Raw genomic sequence first — 22,139 nt, 5'->3', positions numbered from 1 at the left:
TCTTATCTTAATCAACCTTACACGCACTTCCCTCCCCCTCTGATTTGTATGCCAAGTTTCAGTTTAGAATGAAATTTTCAAACTGTTTATATTGCCTGAAAATAAAGGTTTGAATCTAGCCGCTTAGCTACAGTGCTGCTTAATCTCTCCAGGATATTTGCTTGGTCCAAACTTCTGTGGATGCATACTTCAATTTTTACCTAGAGGAACGTAGCAAATCTGGATTTGTATGTATAAGTAGAAGCACACACCTTACATGTGACTTCAACTCTTTGGAACTGCTTACATAAATCTTGCATCTGGACTTAAATTTTTAGGACTGGCTTGTTTGTTTGATTCGTAGGAAGAGATTTAGCCATTGGAAGGATCTTTTTTTGGTACACCTCTTTCCAGAGGCCTTTCACTGAGGAGAGTAGTGACTAGGGGTAGAAAGAGATCTTGCACGGAAAATTACAAAGGCTGCTAAGCTGATTCATATTTCCACCAAGCTGAAGTACATCATTGTCTTTACAAGGTGGACTTGGAGGGTTTTGTAACTGGAAAGTTTTGCAAATGAAGCTGTTCACTGGCTATTTCATAGCTTTATTCATGGTTTGTTTTTTAAAGCAAGTGCATGCTGAAATGGTTTCTTCCTAGTACAGAGTTTGATTGGTAAACTATTTTAGTCCAAAGGAAGGATAATTTTTTAACCTGAAAAGTAGTTTGTTTTGTACAGACTGCATCTAGTAATGAAAATCGGTTTGTTCTAATTTTTTTCTTGTGAATTACAAACATGCTTTGAAGAAGAATGTCTCTAGAGGAGAGGTCAAGGATGTACTGCTCTCAGTACAGATATTGAGATAAGAAAACCTTTCCGCAAATTCTCTAGATAAACTAATTTATTTTGCTAACTACTTGTCTAGTCTTTTGAAATAAAAGTCCAACTGACTAAAGGAATGGCTTTTCTTAAGTGAGTCAGCTTTTATATTCTTTTAGTTAGTAAAGCCACTTATCTGTACACTGAATATTCTTTGCCACTGTGTTTCTGGTTTTGGATAACATCCCATTTAGGTTTAGTTAAAAAGTTCTGGTATCACAAACCATTAGGGTTTCTGTCACATAATTTAGGTGTATTGAAACAATTAGGGTTGTGTTCCAGGAAACAGGAATAGCAACATAATTCATATTCGCTATCAATTAGTGAACAGTCAGGCAAGCAGCCACCTATAATCCTGAAACAAAATGAGTTTTTAAAAGATGAGACTGAACCATCTGATATTGGATACTTCCCAGTTTGCTCATAGCCTGCATTGCCAGGCTAATTATTTTATACTTTGTAACATGAGCTGTGTACATTTCATTCTTAGATTGAAGACTAAGCTTTGATCTATGTCCCAGCTGTTTCCAACTGCCTGCAAGGAATTCATGATCACATGACCCTGGATATGGATGTCGTCTTGTCGGATTTTGTTCGCTCAACGGGGGCGGAGCCAGGACTGGCCAGAGACCTACTTGAAGGTAAAGAGTGAGTGATGGGGTAGGAACAGTTAATTCTTTAGTAGGTTTTGTATTGGTATAAATGATAGAAAAAGGAGTCGAGAGAGTGGCAGGTAGGTTGTCAGTGGGGGTAGTACTACACATATTAAGATTATCTTTATAGCACAGTTAGTGAAATCTTGGCTTGATCTCATGTTCCAGGGCACTACAGTAACGAACCTCAAATGATTGCTAGGGGTAGAATGCATAAAACAAAAGTATAGTGTTGGAATATGCCTTTTATTCTTGCATGGTGCACACCATAAGCAACCATCTAAAGGGCTAAAAAAAAAAAAAAAAATCTGTTCAGAGGTGTTTTCTAAAGCTTGAACAAATTGTACTGGAAAAAGAGCCTTTAGTGTAGTTTCAATGTACTCTACCATATGGCTATTTCAGACTTTTGTGAGTGATTGTGTTGTGAAGGTGTGAATTTCACTTGTGCCCTTTTTGCCTCTGAACTACTCCCTTGCAAACTTTTCTGCTATTACTCTTATTACTTTGCCCTAACCTTGATCTTGGATTAAGACTTTATACAAATGCAGTAAACTTGTCTCATCTCTCAGATTAGTAACTTTCCATGCATTTAGTAATCGGACAGCTTTTTATCCTAAAAAAAATTGCAGCTTCCGAAAATGTATACAACCGTGGGGATGTGTTGTGCTTTAGACATACAGATCCCAAAGCAAATACAATCTGAATTGTAAAATCTAGTTCGGAACAGCTATTTCTCTTTACATTAATTCTACATTTCTTATCAGTGTATTAATATTAGCTCTTGCCTACGTAGCATTCTGATAGCATGCAATTTTTGTTTTTTTCAGAGGAGCATAGTGTAGGTCAGTGGTTCTTAACCAGGGTACACAAACCCCTGCAGGTACGCAGAGGTCTTCCAGGGGTGCATAAACTCATCTAGAGAGTTGCCTAGTTTTACAACAGACTACACAACAAGCACTAGCAAAGTCAGTACAAACTAAAATTTCATACAGACGATGACTTGTTTATCACAGTATTTATATTCCAGTAGATTTATTTTATAATTATATGGTACAAATGAAAGTCAGCAGTTTTTTAGTAATTGTGTGCTGGGACACTTTTTGGTATTTTTTGATTTTTTGTAAGCAAGTAGTTGTTAAGTGAGGTGAAACTTGGGGTACAAAAGACAAATCAGACTCCTGAAAGGGATACAGTAGTCTGGAAAGGTTGAGAGCCACTGGTGTAGGTTAATAGTCTATCTTTGTTATGAAAATAACTCTGTTTATCATTTTAGCTGTTTAAAATGACATCACACTTCAGTCCAGTCTCCCATCTAATATTTATAAACACTTTCAACCTGGTAGCAGAGTATTGAGGGGGAAAATGAGCAAGTCTTCTCCCAACCACTGTCAACCTTAACTATAGATATTTTAAAAATTCCAGTTTCGGGTAGGTGTGGGTTTTTTAAAGTTAAAATCAAGTTATGATGCTAGGATGCAACTGCTTTTTGTTCTTTAATGGGACATGTTGTCAGTTTACTACTGGTGCTAACAAAGAAGGGACCAGCTGCCAGTGTTTTTACTGCTGTCATGTAGCCCACTTAGAGAACATCTACACCCAACTTGCACTAGTTTCTCTGCGGCTACTACCACTTTGGAGCTACAACAGTAATGAGGTGCAGGTCCTAAAGTTGTCCGTATAGATGCAAATTGCTTCACCTCTTAGCTCCCATTTTCCCCCTTGATAATGCCCCTCGAGGGCTGAGGGTTGGCTCATACTCATATATAGAGAGCTTTTGCTCTTCAGATTACTTTGGGTGATGGGCAAAGTTCCCATTTACTTTACTGGAGCCAGGATTTCACTTTGTGTTTACAGATGGTAATATTGTCTAGAAGGAAGTCTGTCGAGTGTGGGTTTTGTGGTGTTTATAGATCTTCTGGTTTCTAATTTAAGTTCGTGTTTCATTTAGGGATTTTGAATGTTGTCTTTCAGGGGAAATATTTGAGCTTGGGACGGAGAGGTATTTTATGATTTTTCTCTCCCATTCTAATACTTGTGAGGTTATTTATTTTGACAGCTGTAATCTTAATTAATTTTCATAATGCACTAGCAGAACAACTGCAGTCTTATCTGTTTTTTTTTATTTGCATTATCATAGTGCCTGGGAGACTCAGACATGGCCCAGGATCAGTGGTGCTAGGCACTGTATGAACACAGAACAAAAATAGTCCTTGAGTTTACAATCTAAGTATAAGATGAAATAACAGAGGGCTACAGAGAGACCAGCAGGGAAGTACAGGGAAGCAATAAGACCATGTGGGTTAGCATGATAGACTGTGGTCTCAGCACACAATCCATCTAAATGTTGTCCAGTCTTTCTGTTGGCATGGCAGCAAAGGAGAGTTTTGAGATGACTTTTTGAAAGAAAATTAGTTTGTTTTGTGGATGTTTGAGGCACTCCTCCCAAGTGTGGGGAGTAGCATGGAAGAAAGCATGAGGTTGCCTGTTTGAATATTTAACAAGTGAGTGATGGAGGCTGATGACAGTTGACTTTTTGATACTGAATGAGAGATGATAGGTAGGGTTGGGAATAGGCCGTGAAGGGCCTTGCAAGTGAAGACAGGTAGATTATGTTTGATGTGATGGAGAACAGGGAGCCAGTGGAGGGATGCAAAGAGAAAAATGACATAGTTAAAGCGCCAGGTAGGAAAATTATCCTTGCAGCAGCATTGTGAATGGATATGATGGGGACAAGATTGCATTTATCAAGACCAGGGAAAAGAATGTTGCAGTAATCGAGATGCGAGGTGATAAGAGTTGTAGCTGTGTGGATGAATAGGAAGGCGATACCTTAGAGTGAGATGTTATGCAGTGTGTAGTCTGTTAATACAAAACCTTATTTAATTGCATTTGCTGATCAATGTTTGAGAGCTGGGGCAAGGCAGCGAGGCTGATTTTGGGGGGGGGGGGGGATTCCTATGGTTCTGCTGTGTTCTTTTGGAATAGGAATATTTTATAAAGTTAAATTTTCCAAAACCTTGACAATTTAAGAAGGCTGAAAGTATGCAGCATGGCCCCTTTTGTGTATAAAGAGCGATATGCTTGTGTCCACTATACAGAGCTGAACATATGAATTTCAAGCTGTCTGACTCTGATTACACATTGTCCTGTATCTTAATTATTACCTTTCCTACACCCAGACGCACAGCTACAGGTTTTTTATACCGGCTTTGTAGCTGGATTAGAATCTAACTTTACTAATGCTGTTAAGTGTAAATGGCTTGGCTTGGCAAGACCTGGTGTTAAGTTTCAGGTGTAAGGATTTCAATTAAAAAATGAAGAATCTGGAAAACGCGTCATTTGGCAAGATCATCCATGCTTAATGTTTTAAGTTCTTTTGTCTTCCAGTTAGAATGTGCACTGTTAGATTTTCTTTTTGTGGCCTCCAGAAACAAAATATTCTGCAGAAATAGTTGACAGATCTCAGTTGTCCATGGTGAATTTCCTTTTCGTCTCCACTGAAGTTCTAACCTCTGGAATACCCCTTTATTTTCAGTCTGGTTATTCAGATGTCAATGCAGTCTGTGTGAAATTGGATTAATTCATGTTGCCATTTGCTTTCAGAAACCATATGGGTATGAGCTACTTTAAACCACGCTCAGTTTTCAATGAAAATTTACTTTAGCCTCATTCACAGCCATGTATATTAAGTTATAATAGAATATTTAAACAGTAGTGCCCAGTGGAGCACCCTTTTCTCCAAAATAACTGCATGCAAAATTTAGTTTCGACAATATTTATTTACATGTCTACCAAAATTACTTTAAGCAGTGTTGTTGTAGCTGTCTCGGGCCCAGGATATTAGAGACAAGGTGTGTGAGGTAATATCTTTTATTAAATTGGTCTAATAAAAGATATTACATCACTCATCTTATCTCTCTAAATTACTTTGCTAATGTGTTATAGTAAGAGTTTATTTATATAAATATCTGATATTATTGGTGGTAGATTAAAAATGGCAGTGTTGTGGTGGGGTTAAATCTAAGACTTTATTGCTAATCTAGGGACAGCTCTCTTCCAAATAGTCTGGGAGTTTGTAGGACACCCTGAAGATAATATAAAATATCATAACCAGAGTTTTTCTTGGCTTCCTTATCTGGCTCCTTCCCAGCCTTGTCTAGTTCAATATTTTATGCATAAGATAAAATGTACTTTTTCAATAATAAAACTTGAGTCTGGAGTAGAGTTGTGTAAATCTACTTATATTAGACAGTTCATTGTACTGTATAATGCTGATGACCTGAAGGAGCTGTAATGTTTTTTGTATAGGATCTATTGAGTTAGCATATCTGCTCTCATCAGTTTGTATGGTAGTGATGTATTACATATGTGAAGTTTCTTACAATTGTGAGCATATGGACTACAAGGTTGGTGTAAATTTTTGTCTCCGACTTTTTCAGTATATGTGGACAACTTTTTAGTTCTTGAACTATTAATTTAAAGTAAAACGTGAGCAGTTGATCATATCTGGGGGTGGTTACCAGGCACTTGTGTAGTTGAACTAAATTTTATCAGTTCTCATGCAGGCTTTTATTTAGAAAGGAGAAATGCAGTTTGTAGCAGCCAAATATAAAATTGTCCATGCGGTAGCAGGTAACAGAATTATTGTAGTAACAGAAATGAGCACACTTATCTCCTCCAGGTTAAATTCCAAATTTTGCTTTTCAAAAATTAGTAATTATTTCTAAAACTTAGAATGGCTCAATATTGAAGAATGCTGTTAACCCAATTTAATTGCTGCTAACTGCAGATGAGGCTTTATGAGCAGAAACACCGTGACAATTTCTTTTCATAACATTTTCAGTAGGTGTCAGTCTGATTCAAATAGAAAATTTGAACCATTATTTCAGGCAGTCTCAATGATGTCAGAATAACTGGCTATTTTTTGTAAGAGGATACTCTACAATAAACAATCTAGTGGTTGCTGGTCTTAGTTTTTAAGCTGTTTAGTGTTGATCTCTAAAATCCTTTATAGTCTTTGTTTGTTTATATGTAAATCAAACTTCCTCTCCTTGTATTTTAACCTAGCAGCTATCGTTGGCTGGAAGACTTGGGTTGCCAATACTTACATATTTGTTTGTAGTGTTGTTGTAGCTGTGTTGGTCCAAGGATATTAGAGAGACAAAGTAGGTGAGGTAATTTATTAGACCAACTTCTGTTGGCGGAAGGGACAAGCTTTGAACTTCACAGAGCTCTTTTTCAGGTGTGAGGATGGTAACCAGAGTATCAAAGCTAAATATAAAATGGGACAGATTTTTTTTAAGTGATCTCCTTCATGTGTGAATCCCCTTATGCTTAATCTATCCCAATTTGTATTTAGCTTGGACACTCTAGTTACCTTCCCCAGAAATGAAGAAGAGCTTTGTGATGCTTGAAAGTTTGTCCTTTCCACCAGCAGAAGTTGGCCCAATAGCAGATATTACCCTCACCTATCTTGTCTGTCTCAGTCCCTACAGACATACGTCTGTGGACAGGGCCCTTTACTCTGCCTTTCTCCTTAAGGGCTTGTCTACACTACCATGTGGGGTCGATCTAAAACACGCAACTTCAGCTACGTGAATAGCGTAGCTGAAGTTGACGTACTTAGATCTACTTACCGCGGTGTCTTCGCTGCGGTAAATCAACAGCTGACACTCTCCCATCAACTCCGCTTGTGCTTCTCGTTCCGGTGGGGTACCGCAGTCGACGGGAGAGTGCTCAGCAGTCAATTTATTGCATCTATGACTAGACACGATAAATCGACCCCTGCTGGATCGATTGCTGCCCGCCAATCCGGTGGGTAGTGTAGACAAGCCCTAAGTCTGACAGAGCTAGAGTTTCATCTTCAGGGCATGTGCGTAAGGCCTTATTTAAAGGTGCTGAGTTCCTGCAGCTTCTACTTGAAGCCAAAAACAAGTCCCTAGGCTCTCTCATATTTTGGTTTTTTATGCAGGGGAGTTACTGTGTGAATTAATACTAGTTTAGCTGACTTCACAGTTTATTCACTTGTTTTAAATATAAATGAAGTTTGACCAACAGCCTCATCTTATAACACAAATCTGGTGAAAACTTAGTTTGGGCAGCGGTTTCACTGAACAGCTGTATCAGTCTCCATCTTGCATTTAGAATAACGAAGTCATTCAATGCTGAGTCGACTAAAAAACAAAATACACTAGCTCTAGCTATTGATTTTGCTTTTAGGAAGCAGAACTTCACTGTAAATCTGTGAATACTTAAGAATCCTCACAACTGGCATCCCATGGGATCTTCCATATAAACTTAATGTCTCATTGGTGAAAATGGGGAGGGGGTGGGAGATTTGGTGAATTGTTTGGCTAATATAGAAATTCAGAAGTTGTAATAATAGTTGAGTCTTCACAGATGTGTATTACCTCAAGGGCTCAGAAGTTTGAGCAATGTAACAGTAGAAACTGTTGGGTTTGTATGTTTGCGAGTGAGGCAGATTTTGACTTGTGATTGCAAATTACATTTTGATTTAATGGGTCAGGAAATTCCTGATGCTGGTTCTTTTAAATAAAAAGCTTGACTCAAAAAAGTGGATCATTTGCAAGCAGATTGCTGTGCAGAGTCAGTCACTAAACATTATCAATTAAATCCCTCAGAAGAAGTTAAACACTTCAGAAGCATGTTGCCTTAGGAAATTAGAGATTGTGAACCTTGTTTTGATTTGGCTTATAATAGATCATGGACAGTCAGCGATGTAACTGTTTTTCTTGTAGTGAATGTACTGCGTGTGTTGGCTTTCTTTTAAAGCAGTAAATAAACAATGTGTTAAGATTCTAGATAATTAATAAATCCTCTCTATTGCAGGTTCAACGTACATAATAACCCACTTGGTGGCATCTGTTTTTTCTATATCTAAAATGACAATTTGTTTCTAAAAGGTCAATTTATTGCATACTGAAAGATTTACATGGTTTAATTTTATATTGATAAATCTTATCTGTGATCGTTTCAGATTGGTGGATAGTGTTAAAATGAAGAGGATTTACTTTAACGATACAGTCAATCCCACTGAGTTTGCTGTTCAGCTACATTGTTTCTCATTCAGTTAGTGCATCTGATTTTTCTATGTTCCAGCTAACTGGTGTGGCTGGCAACGCTTCATGCTTTCGTACTTTGGTTTGGTCTCCTATTGGGAGAAATCTCTTTTCTCTCCCTGACATGAATGATCAGAACCTTAAATTCCAAATAAATTGTCAACTTTTAAAAGAACTGAATTTGGCTTTGCATGACTCTTTGGTCCTAGTGTTGCCCTGCACTAATGTGGATGAGGAATGGAAAGCTGTGTGCTGTGCGCTTTATTGGAGAGCAGTTGATGCTTACATTGTAATACGTTTCTTAAATACAGTAGAAGAGACTTACAAAACAATATTAAGTATGACCTCAATCAGCTGACCAACTGGTCTGCATAGGAAGTGCTTGGTGAGTGTGAAGGAAGTTTGAAGATCAGTGCAGCTTCACAGACACAATAGGCATCTTTCAAGGTGTGAAATTGAGTACTATTGAACTGTAGGCTTGGTGGCTGTTTTCATCACATGGTCTTCATGGTTTATTTCCAGGTTAGGGTTAGTGTTTTGATAACAGGTTGATAAATTGCATTTAAGGCATTCCTCTGGGGCCTATGTTTCAAAAGTGGTTTAACTCTGTCTCTAATGCTGAGAGTTTTCATTCTACTTTCCAAACTAGGTAAAAACTGGGATGTGAATGCAGCACTAAGTGACTTTGAACAGCTGAGGCAAGTGCATGCTGGGAACCTGCCGCATTCCTTCAACGAAGGGCGCAACTTTAAATCCTTGGAAAAAGAAGCTGCTCGACCGGTGCGGCCACCGCTCCAGCGGCAAGATGACATTATTCAAGGTAAAGCAATATTTCTAGATGGATTTTCAACTGGATCATATTCACGCTCAGTCATGTGTCAAAGGAGAATGAAAGCCTTTTTAAAATACAGTGGGACAGATGCTGTCCCCTGCTTTGGCAATATAGGGGATGGAATCTAGGAAGGGGAAAACTCCCCTGATGCAGACACGCATTATAGGGCCACTAGAAGTGATCCTAAGCTACTCCTTACAAGCCTCAGCATAGGGTGCACTGCTGGATTCAGGGCTGCATTGCTGTCTATAGGCAGCCGAGGATGAGATCCTGAAAGTCAGAGAATTTGAGCAACCAGGGGCCATTCTGACTTATGTCAGAGGCTGTTTCAGCACCTGTAGCAGCCCAGAATTCACAGATTGCAAAAGGTGGCACAAAACCATGTTTGCTGCCCATTTCCATTGGCTTTGCCTTTTTGGAAGTGAAGCATGGAAACTGGGCCTAGTCAGTCTTCAAGTGGTTATTTGATGATAAGCTGTATTTGAGTGCTGGATCCAGAGCAGAGTTGTTGCCTCTTCTTTTTAATCTTCAAGCTGGAACCCCTTCTAGGTCTTTTAAAACAGTGCTGTTCCTTACCTGCCACTAGTCCAGGCTGCTGTTAACTGATAGTGAGGCTCTGTACAGTCCGGGCAATTTGTGAGGGGTCTGAGAATCCTTTCGTTGAAGTTGCTTTGCACTTTTGTAGCACTTTCCATCTGAGGATCTCAAAGCACTTTCATGAATTAAGCCTTAATTCCTGGTTGATGAAGGCTTTAACTTCAGTGTTGGATGTGGAAATTGAGGCATAGAGAAATGAAATGACTTGTCCAGGGTCCCATGCTGATGGTAGGGGCAGAGATGGGAGTGGAACTTAGGACAGAGTCAAGAGACCTGTGGTTTAACGAGTAGGTTATGGTCCTTCTCCACAACCCAGTTTTTGTTTCCCTTCCTTCCCTTTTGGAATTAGAAGTGCATGTCAATTCTATATGCTCAGCGGCGGCTCCAGGCACCAGCGCTCCAAACGCGTGCCTGGGGCGGCAAGCCATGGGGGGTGTCCTGCTGGTTCTTGCGAGGGCAGCAGTCAGGCCGCCTTCGGTGGCTTGCCTGCGGGAGATCTGCCGGTCCCGCGGATTCAGCGGCAATTCGGCAGTGGGTACACTGAATCCGCGGGACCGGGGACCTCCCGCAGGCAAGCTGCCGACGGCGGCCTGCCTGCTGTGCTTGGGGCGGCAAAAAAGCTAGAGCCGCCCCTGTATATGCTAAAGCACTTCAGATTCTTGCCACAAAACTAAAATGCTAGTTGAAGACTATGTAAAATGCTTTTACTTCAAGGGAAAGTGGTGCAGGAAATACGGATAGGCCTTATCTTCACATCTTAATGTTTTGTTTCTTTTCTTGCTTCAGAGAAACGTCTCTCTCGGGGCATTTCCCATGCTAGCTCCACCATTGTCTCTTTGGCCCGCTCCCACGTCTCCAGCAATGGTAGCAGTGAACATCTGCTGGAGATGCCCATTTGCACTTTCCAGTTACCCGATCTCACCGTGTACACAGAGGAATTTCGCAGCTTCATTGAGCGAGATCTCATCGAGCAGTCGATGCTGGTAGCATTGGAACAGGCTGGTAAGTGTTACCCTGATATTTTTGTTCTTAACACTGTTTTGGTGCAGCGGTAGCAATTTGTGCCATTGCCAGTTGGAATGCTCTGGTTTACACGCTTCTGGCTGTAAAGAATGGAACATGTTATAGGGATGATGCACTCCGTATCTACGAAGGATAAAGTTGTTTGATCCCCTCTCAAGCATGAAAACAAACCATAGAGTTAAGAGAGAAGGCCCTAAACAGGCTTAAAGCTACTTTGTTTTTGTGTGTAGGCACTGTATGTATGTGATCTGTTCATGTTATTTCTAAATATTATTGTGACGGGGCTCCTGCTGGTCGTCTTGGGGGTCAGCCCCGTAGGTTGGTACGCCCATTCCCGGTGGTGTCTCACCTGCCGTCGCTTCTGCTCCTGGACCCACGTCACTCCAAAGTTCGCAGCATCTTCTTCATGACACAGCTCTCTGGCCATGCCACAACCTGCTGCCCACCCTTCCTGGGGGGCCAGAACTGCAGTCCAACTGTTCAGTCACCCCGTCAGGGGGGGGGGGGGGGGGGGGGAACCTGGACCCGCTCACGACTCCATGTCCCGGTCCAGGGACCCCTCTAGATGGCAGCCACTTCGTGTCCCCTCCAGCCTCACAGTACATTTCCCTGGGCCATTTTCCTGCGGCCCCAGCACCTTCACCCTTACCTCAGGGCCTCAGCGGGCCGGTCTTAGCAGCCAGCCAGGAGCTCTCTCTAGCGTCCCTGGTCCCTGCTCTGCTCTGTCCAGGGTGCTGGCACTCTTCCTCTTGCTAGGAGCCTGATATTCCCTCCTTGAGCTCCAGGCAGTTACTGACTCTGCTCTGCCCTGCAGCTCTTCTTATATGGGCCTGCCAGGCCCTGATTGGCTGCTCTGCACAGACACCCCTCCTATTGGCTGCTTTTTGCGCAGCCTCCCTAGGGCTCATTAACCCCTTACAGGCCAGCGTGGGGTGGATGCCCCATCACAGTTGCCCAGCAGTACTCCCTACTTCTCCCTCACTTAAGATTTCATTTCTCCTGTGTACTATTTCTTCAGTGATTGATGTGAGAAAGGAGGGAGAGGTTTTTACCCAATATATATAATAGCAGGTGACAATTAATGCCTGTCAATACATTTTAAAATGCACGATTTGGAAAAAGATGCATGGTAACTACCTTAGTGCAGCAACCTGAAAATACACATGAAACTGATGCATAAGTAGTGCAAGTAGAGCTGCGTGCTAAACTTCGGTTTCCCGGAGGACGTACCTCATAGGGCTTGTCTACACTACCGCGCGGGGTCGATCTAAGATACGCAACTTCAGCTACGTGAATAGCGTAGCTGAAGTCGACGTACTTAGATCTATTTACTGCGGAGCCTTGACTGCAGTAAGTCGACAGCTGATGCTCTCCCGTCGACTCCGCTTGCACTTCTCGTTCTGGTGGAGTACTGGAGTCGACAGGAGAGCGCTCAGCGGTCGATTTATCGCCTCTGACGCAATAAATCGACCCCCCGCTGGCTCGATCGCTGCCCGCCGATCTGGCGGGTAGTGTAGACAAGCCCATAGTGAGTGCAGATGTGTTTATGGTTTCAGCACACTATTTCCCTGTCTCACTATTGATAAAAGGTTACAGTGCAGTCTGCAAGTAAGATTTGGTTTGTGTATGAGGGGACGCACACACATTACCAGGGCTTTCTAGAGGGTGGAAGCATGAAATGTATAAGCCAACATGTATTGTGTATTATTATTTATTTGTAATATTGAAGCACCTAGGAGCCCTAGTTGTGGACCAGGATCCCATTGTGCTAGGTGCTGTACATATATAGAACAAAGACAGTCCGTGCCCTTGAGCTCACAATCTAAGATAACGAGAGACAACAGATGGATACAAATAGACAGAGTATAAAGAAACAATGAGACGGTATTGGTCAGCATGATAGACATTGATCTCCACACTCCAACAGCCAGAAAATTTGTGTCAAATATAATCACCACCAGCAGTGTAGGCATGCTTTATGTGTGCGCACAGGGTAGATCCTACGTCTCCGTAGTGGATGCTTAATTCAGATACTGGACTGCTGTAATAAAAGCACTAGAGGTGGGGTGTGGGAAACCCTGAATAAAGTAGGAGAAGGGGACTAGTGAACTCTGATGTCTTAGAAGCTTATTACAATCTGGGTGACTCAAGCTAATAAACTTGAGATTTCTTCAAAATCATCCTCTTTTTAAAAGGATCTGGGCAGAAGACTTGGAGATAAAGTTTTCCAAATTCTAATCTGGTTCTAACACCCCCTTGCAGTGTGAATTTTATTTTTTAAACCTCTCTGCACTTTACCTCGTCCTTTTTTGCCTGCACCACCGATACACATTTCTAAATAAAAGACTTTTTCCTCAGTAGATAACATACATTTTAAGGTAGGTCAAATTTTAGACCGAATCTGCTTGAGTGTGTCTGTAATAAATATTCTGAGGTTTTGGAAATTGACACTTGATATGGGTGATATTGTTACTTGTGGCTTTGCCATTCAGCAGTAGTGAAGCCATTCTTTCTAATGAGAATAAATTTCATGTATCCTAGCCTGGGGTCATATCTAGATGGATATTAGATATGCATTTTTTAAATCTGGAATGTGTGTTGACACACACATGATTGAGGAGAATTTTATTTCAAAATGTAACTGGGTAACTCAAATATATTTTATTCCAATAATTTTGCAGAATTTATATACTCTAGAGCACGTTATGTATCTAGTGGTTAGACCAATGACCTGGGAGTGAGAACTCCTGGATTCTTTCCTGAATTACTATGGGTATAGGCAGTAGAAAGATTCCCATTGACTTCAATAGAGCTGGAGCCAGACCCTTGAGTGTAATAGGGTAATTTCTATCAGATTGGAGGGGTGATAGACTGAATTAATAGATGTCTAGAAGGCGCTTTGAAGATGAAATACAACTACAGTCTGTATTTATTTAACTTAAATACTGTAGGTATTTGTTTTTAATATAGAAATATCCTGTGTATTAAACAACATTTCAAATGTTCCAAACTTAATTCAGAACAAAGAGAAGAACAGGAGTACTTGTGGCACCTTAGAGACTAACACATTTATTAGAGCATAAGATTTCGTGGACTACAGCCCACTTCTTCGGATGCAGTGGGCTGTAGTCCACGAAAGCTTATGCTCTAATAAATTTGTTAGTCTCTAAGGTGCCACAAGTACTCCTGTTCTTCTTTTTGCGGATACAGACTAACACGGCTGTTACTCTGAAACCTGTTAATTCAGAACAACACTTGAGGTTCATTATCAGATTTTAAATTAATTCCTTTATTGTGAGGTTAGTGTGCAGTATCGTTAGTGGATGACATAAGCTTAAGGTCTAATTCTCAGTTACATAAAGGACCCTTTGCTCTACTGGTTGTGTAAAAGGGCAGTGTAATTGACAACCACTTTAAAGCTTCTTTACACTGCCAGAGTGGTGAAAACAGGCCTTGTTGTAACTGAGGGCTTGTCTAGACTTAAAACAATGCAGAGCTGTAGTGCTGCAGTGAAGACGCTACCGACGCTAACGGGAGGGGTTCTCCTGGTGGTGTAGGTCAGTGGTCCCAAACTTTTGAGGGTCATGGCCCCACCGACCCTGAACTCGCCTTCCCACTCCACCAGGGCCAGGAGCGGCACCATTGCTTCAGGAGGGGAGGGGACGCAGACAGGATAAGGGGATCGTAGCTAGGGGAAGGTCTGGGGCCGGGAACAAAGCCCTTGCCAGGCTGTGGTGGGACCTGGCAGTTGGGACCCCGGCTAGGTGCAGAACTGCTCCAAGGCTGGGGATGGGGCCAGGCACGGGGACGGGAATTGAGGCTGGGGGCGGGGCTGGATGGTGCTCCCTCCCTGACCCCATGGGGACTGGCCTGGGCCCACTGTGTCCCCCCGAATTTTCCTCCATGCCCCCCTACAGGGCTGCACCCCACAGTTTGGGGACTTCTGGTGCAGATAATCCACCTCCCTGAGAGGCAGCAGCTAGGTCAACAGGAGAACTCACTTAGCACTGTTTACACTAGGGGAGTTAGGTTGATTTTAACTGCATTGTTCAGGGCGTGTGGATTTTCACACCCCTGAGCGATGTAGTTATACCGACCTAATTTCCTAGTGTAGACCAGGCCTGAGAATCAGACCTTTTAGTATTTCTCCTTCTGAGCATCCTGAAAGCACTTCATAAACGCTAATGGACTGAGTCTTACTACACACCTTGTAAGTATTTTCCTTCCTGTACAGCTAGAGGTGAAGTTACTTGCTCAAGGTTGCATAGAAAACTGTGGAAAAGCTGGGCACAGGCTCCAGATCTTCTCTTCCAGACTTGGGCCTTAATCACACGACCATCAGTCCTCCCTGGAGATCAGTTGAGCAATGCTGAGTAGCTTTTTAAAAAAGCCCCACCGCATATTGGCAAGAGAACTTCTGCTTTCTTCTATTTATAAGTTAGGGTAATACATCTGTGACTCGCCATCTGTAGGCAGACTCTTCGAAATTGCTGTATGATGAGGTTAGAACGAAGCATGTCCTGTCATTGAACGCAATTTACCCTGCTGATGAAGAGTCAGCGAGTGAATGGCGAACAGATGTCTTATGCTCAGAATGGAAACCTCCCATTTGTTAACGGGTGATAAGAGAAATCAATACAAGACTTCCACTGGCCTTAATAAAGGTCTTTTTCTATCAGGGTGTTACCTTTTGCCTAGGTTTAATATTCAAACAAATGCATACACGCTTCTCCAAGCCATCCTCCAAAGCACTACATATCATGCATTTTCAGCTTTCAGAGGTTCTGCAAATATTCTGGCTAGTATGTTGTTGGCTAGACTGGCTGTTACTAGAGAGAGGTTCACGGTTAAGTCTGATTCATTGCTAGTTCCATACTGTTTCAAAAGCATCTCTAATGGCTCTCTGGGGATTGGATCACTCACGGAATTTGTAATATATATAGCCTCTCCAGTTCTTGCTGGTCAGGTGCTCCATGCTGCAAACCCCACCCCTCTATCCCCGACTGCCTTTTGTGCTAATTGGACCCTCTGTTGGCATTCTCAGTGGAGAGGCCAATGATTGAATGGGCCCTGATGTGGAATTAACTCCATAGAGATGGTTCCTCAAGGGTTAAGCCACATTGGTCAAGTTGCCGGTGAAGTTTGTGCTACACCATTGCCTCTACTGTACGTTTTCTATAGATACAGGACTTGTGTCTCTGGGGCTGTCACTCAGCATCTTATATGAGCCTTAAATTCACGTAACTTTCTGAAAGGTTGAAAAAGCCCCGTGTTCAAGGAGAGAGCTAACTGTAAATGCATCAGTACATGGGAATAGGCTCTCATCATAGCTGTCAGATTTCAAAGGTAAAAATGTTCAGACTGTCAAATCCGTTTTGTGTGGGCTTTCCGAGCCTTGATGAGGAGAATCAGGGGGTGAGTTAACTACTATTTAATATATAATCAAGAACTGTGAAAAAGCAGAAGCTATGATTAATATTTAAAAGAACTCGCCTCAGTATAGACACCAGTTCTCTTAATTGCACTTTCCAAGCTGTCCTCTTTATTCATTTCTTTGCTCTCTTAACCTACTTTAAATTTTGATTCCACCCAACACACCCAATGCTCAGTGATTCAGTAGGAGGAAAAAATGTGCCCAACAGTAAATGAGCAATGTGGTGGTGGGCGTTGATGTTAAATTGGTCGCGTCAGTCTGAGACGCAAGAGGACAAGTAACTCGTGGTAGTTACTGTGCTCTCTTGTTACAGAGGAAGGATGGTTTTGTGGCTAAGGAAGTGGGAGTCGAGTTCTGCATTCAGTCCCTGGCTCTGCTCCAGATTCTCTGGACCGTGAGCAGCTCCCTTGATTTCTCTGTGGCTCAGATCCTCATCTGTAAATTGGGAGTGGCAATGACTTTCTTTCCACCCCACCCTTTCTTTATCTTGGGCAAACTGTTTAGCCCGTGGGCCACATCTGGGTATGGAAATTGTAAGGCGGGCCATGAATGCTCCTGAAATTGGGGGTTGGGGTGTGGGAGGGGGTGAGGGCTCCGCCTGCGGGCTCTAGGGGGGCTGGGACCAAGGGGTTCGGAGGGCAGGAGGGGGATCAGGGCTGGGGCAGGGGGTTGGAGTGCGGGGGGGGGGTGAGGGCGCTGGGGGTGCAGGAGTGTGCTCTGGGCTAAGATCGAGGGGTTCGGAGGGCAGGAGGGGGATCAGGGCTGGGGCTTAGGGTGCGGGAGGGGGGCAGGGTGCAGGCTCCGGGCGGCGCTTACTTCAAGGAGCTCCCAGAAGCAGCAGCATGTCCCCCCCCTCCAGCTCCTATGCAGAGGCGTGGCCAAGCAGCTCTGCACACTGCCCCGTCTACGGGCGCCACCACCCGCAGCTCCCATTGGCAGCGCTTCGGACGGGGGCAGCGTGTGGAGTCCCCTGGCTGCCTCTATGCATAGGAGCTGGAGGAGGGCGTGCTGCTGCTTCCAGGAGCTTCACGGAGCGGGGCAAGCTCCCACAGTTGGAGCCTGTAAGTGCTACTGTAGTACAAATACTAAGAAAGTAAGAAATGGCCATAATAGGTCAAACCAATGGTCCATCTAGCCCACAATCCTGTCTTCCGACAGTCACCGGTGCCAGATGCTTCAGGGGGAATGAACAGAACAGGGCAATCATTGGTGGTCCCCTGTTGTCCCATCCTAGCTTGTGGCTGTCAGAAGTTTAGGGACACCCAGAGCATGAGGTGGTGTCCCTGACCATCTTGGCTCATAGCCATTGATGGACCTTTCCTCAATGAACTTCTCATTCTTTTCTGAACCAAGTTATACTTTTGGCCTTCACAACATCTCCTGACAATGAGTTCCACAGTTTGACTGTGCTTTGTGTGAAGAAATGCTTCCTTTTGAGGCGACCAGAACTTCATGCAGTATTCAAGGTGTGGGCATACAATGGAATTACATAGTGGCATTATTTTCTCTTATTATCTATCCCTTGCTAACATTCTGTTAGCTTTTTTGATCGTTGCTGCACATTGAGCGGATGTTTCAGAGAACTCTCCACAGTGACTCAAAGATCTTTCTTGAGTAGTAACAGCTAATTTAGACCCCATCATTTTGTATGTAGAGTTGCCTTTATCAACATTGAAATTCATTTGCCGTTTTGTTGCCTAGTCACCCAGTTTTGTAAGATCCTTTTGTAACTCCTCTCAGTCAGCTTTGGCGTTCACTCTTTTGAGTTATTTTGTATCATCTGCGGACTTTGCCACCTCACTGTTTATCCCCTTTTTCAGATCATTTATGAATAGGTTGAATAGCACTGGCCCAGTACAGAGGAGGACCCTGCTATGTACCCCTCTCCACTGTGAAAACTGTCATTTATTCCTACCCTTTGTTTCCAGTCTTTTAACCAGTTACTGATCCATGAGAGGACCTTCCCCTTTATCCGATGACTGCTTACTTTGCTTAAGAGCCTTTGGTGAGGGAGCTTGTTGAAGGCTTTCTGAACGTTCAAGTACACTATGTCCACGGTCACCCTAATCAACATGCTTGTTGACACTCTCAAAGAATTCTAATAGATTGGTGAGGCATGATTTCCCTTTACAAAAGCCATGTTGACTCTACCCCAACAAATAGTGTTCATCTGTGTCCGATAATTCTGGTATTTACTGTAGTTTCAACCAGACTGCGCAACCTAGTCAGACACTAACCAGAGTTACAGTTAAAAGCCAGGAAAGTTAACTTCCTTGTACATGTTAAAGTTTAGCAGCCGAAATGAGAACAAATTGTCCACTTCACATGTTTTCCTGGGAAAAGGCTTAAGAGTCACTACAGAGGTTTTTTATATAACATTAAAAAAAATGGATGGACAGTTAGGTGTTTAAAATCAGATCTTTTAAGACTTTGGGTGTTGGCATTTGATACAAACTTTGAACCCTTTGAAATGTGCATCTCCTGCTAGTCTCTAAAGCCACTAGCTACTGCAATTCTGGTGACAGGTGGTTTGAGTGTTGGCACCTTTTAGGTACTTGTGGTTACTCTCTCCCTACACTTAAGTCTGCCACAGTGTTCAACTACCTATTATCTGAAATCCATCTCTAGGCCACGGTAAGGCAGCATAATAGGTCTGAGGCTGGAAAAGAGCAAACTGGGATTTTCACTGGAAGTACAAAATAAACTATTCCTGGGTTATTGTTAGCTGTACTTCTCAGTGCTCATATTCATTTGACTTGCTAACCAAAGCCACTTGTAGTGTAATTGTATCTCTGAAGCTAAGGTTGCAGAGAGAACTGGCCTGCTTTTGGGCTAGCGCTGGGCACACAGCTTAAGATAGACTTCTCTAATTGTGTCTGGGTATCTTGTTTTCAAGACTTTTAGCAGGTATCTTGGTCTTTCCATCACCTTGGAAAAAGCAAAACCTTTGGAAATGTTTTAAGGGAATGGAGTTGAGGTGCCCACTTTTGCATAACTTGGCACATGTGGAAATAGGTACAAATTGCTACTCGTATGTCCCTTTGGGTGTATGTAGCACATCCTGATTACAGGCTGCAAATAGAAAATGCCTCTCTAAAGCGTGTCCTCTGACTTTAAACTGGTGTTGCATTGCGAGAGGCCATGTCTACACTATGGGCACTACAGAGGCAAAACTACGGTGCTGAAGCTATGCCACTGTCATGCTGTAGTGTAGATGCTTCCTACAGCAACAGAAGGGGTTTTACTGTCACTGTAGGTAATCCACCTCCCCGAGCGGCAGTAGCTAGGTTGATGGAAGCACTCTTCCATCTCCCTACCTGTGTCTACACTGGAGGTTAGGTCTGCATAGGTTTGGCTCTCAGGGATGTGAGGTTTTTCACACCTCTGAGCAGCATAGCTATGTTGATCTAAATTTTATATGTAGCCCAGGCCTGAGACTGCACAATCTAGTCAGACACTAACCAGAGTTACAGTTAAAAGCCAGGAAAGTTAACTTCCTTGTACGCGTTAAAGTTTAGTAGCTGCAAGGGGAACAAATTCCCAGGAAAACATGTGAAGTGGACAAAAGGCTTAAAAGTCACTACGGCAGTGTTAAATTTTGTTTAGCTTTTGTCAGAAGCTGTTTTGTTTCTCAATTTACTCTTCTGGCACCATTCCACTTGGCGAAGGGTTGTTACTTTGCTGTGCCAGAAGCTATATTGACTGAAAATAGCCTGCTTTTCTGAGTGGCGCTATTGTCTTGAGAGGTTGTGTACTAAACAGTTTTCATCTAGAGTGGATTCCTTTTCTAGTCCCAGGGAAAGAAATTACTGGCATCAGATTGCAGTTAGCGCTCCATTTTGTGCTGTCTCTGTTTATGTCTTTGTGGTGATAAAACTTCCTTAATTTAGTTCTTCTGCATCTGTTGTTGGTCAAACTGCAAAGAAAAAATCACAAGAAATGTGTGTTCCTAAGTTAAGTGTTGTCTGTATCTAATAACTAGCAGAGACTCTTCACGGACTCTGTGGACTAGACAGCTAAATTGCAGTGCTGGGAAGAGACCTAGCTTTTCTAAAGATGGGTTCACATGCTGATTCCACTTATTTGGAGTATGAATAGAGGCACGCCAGCCTATTGCCTGCTGATTGACATTCAGTTGGTCTATTGTGGAGACGTTAACAGTGGCCATTGGGAGCTGGGGAACACGTTGTTTAGAGGACATGGTTTAAAATACAGGGAGAGTCGAATCCTGCTTAAAGATGGCTTGGAACACTTCTGTAGATTTCTCTGCTGGATACTACTGTAAACTAACTTTGTTTTCTTCGTATAAACAAAGATTCAACTTCTTCCAGTTACACTACACATGACCATGATTCTTAATATTAATTTTTCAAAGTCAGTTTGCTTTTCACATGATCCGAGAGGCCATATCTTGATTTGCAGTGATTCAAATGCTTTATACTACCTGAGAGCTCGGATTCCCAGTTTTTAAACTGTCTAAAGCACTAATCTGACAGTTCACGTATTGGCTGCTAAGATCGTGTGGGGAAAGACTTTCAAAGCTGCTTAGTTGGGAAAACTCATTGATCTCACCAAGTCCTGTTCCTGAACTGGCGAACAGAGAAAAAGAACATGGTACGGTATACCTCTGCATGCTTAAGATATGAATGATGAAACCACCAGGAGAAACTAAAATAGCATTTTGCAGTTGAACATCAGCAGAAAAATTGTTCAAGGCTGAAGCTGAGGATTGGGACCCAGGCCTCCTGGATTCTGTTTCCAGCTCTGCCCCTTAGTTCATGTGACCTCAAGTAAGTCACTGCACCCTCTCTGCCTGTGTCCTCAGCTGTAAAATGGGGTCACTATGGTAATCTACCTCACATGGGTGTTGTGTGGTTTAATGTACTGTATTAAAGCTTGTAAAGAACCTGACATCTGATGAAAGACACTAAATGTTTGAGCGTCTTGCAGAATGGATTTGTTTGGCGTGCATGTTAGTTTAGACTGTAGTTGGTTGTCCATTCACCTTCTGGAAAAGATGATAAAACCCCACCATCCCTGAACTTCCCCTATTATCCCCTGTCAGTGTAGCCTAATGTACTTGTCGCTTATGGCAACTCGTATTCCTCCCTTTTACATCTTTAATATGTGTACAGATGGTAGGGCTTGGCTTTCCAGAGTGGCCAGGGAAGTTTGTCTCTGATACTGGAGACACCAATTGCTATTTTTGTTTAAAGTGCTATAGGGATCTTTAACTTCCACAAGGGCCCTCATCAGATCCAGCCACAGAGAATACCAATGTCTCATTCAAAAGCCGACACAGCCAGCAGTATGGGCCACCTCGATCTACTTAGGCATAACTTGAGTCCCACATCCTTCTGGTTCAGTTGCATGATTGGTATCAACTGAGCCATAATGACGCTTTCGCTGTTCAGCTACTACTGTAAGAGGGTTTCTCTGGCTGTTTACTTGTTACTTTGAGCTCCTTCCTTATTTTTTTTCTTCAGATAGATTTGTTCTCTGCTGAAAAACAGATGGGGGGGGGGGGCGGGGAAGGGTCATCTAGGTCAGAAAATGCAATGAAATATGTTTGTTCCCCTCTCTCTTCCCCACTGGAAAGTGGATACATAACTGCTTATTCCTGTTTGTCGGGTGCTCTGAGACAGGCCAAGCCACAATCCGTTCC

At 42.6% G+C, this 22,139-nt stretch overlaps 1 protein-coding gene across 2 annotated transcripts in view; it reads left to right on the top strand.

Annotated features, from left to right (window-relative positions):
* Positions 1–22,139, top strand: part of OTUD7B (OTU deubiquitinase 7B) — a 71,566-nt gene that overhangs the window by 29,713 nt on the left and 19,714 nt on the right. The window contains exons 2-4 of one of the 2 annotated variants that reach the window (XM_054011296.1): positions 1,347–1,497; positions 9,238–9,408; positions 10,804–11,019. In XM_054011296.1, coding sequence (XP_053867271.1) covers positions 1,413–1,497; positions 9,238–9,408; positions 10,804–11,019 — 472 coding nt within the window. In that variant the 5' untranslated portion in view covers positions 1,347–1,412. The remainder of the gene's footprint in view (positions 1–1,346; positions 1,498–9,237; positions 9,409–10,803; positions 11,020–22,139) is intronic. The other variant, XM_054011297.1, reaches the window with a different exon arrangement.

Source organism: Malaclemys terrapin, chromosome 21 (assembly GCF_027887155.1).
Source record: "Malaclemys terrapin pileata isolate rMalTer1 chromosome 21, rMalTer1.hap1, whole genome shotgun sequence".
Lineage (NCBI taxonomy): Eukaryota > Metazoa > Chordata > Testudines > Emydidae > Malaclemys > Malaclemys terrapin.
This window is presented reverse-complemented; position numbering and strand designations above follow the sequence as displayed.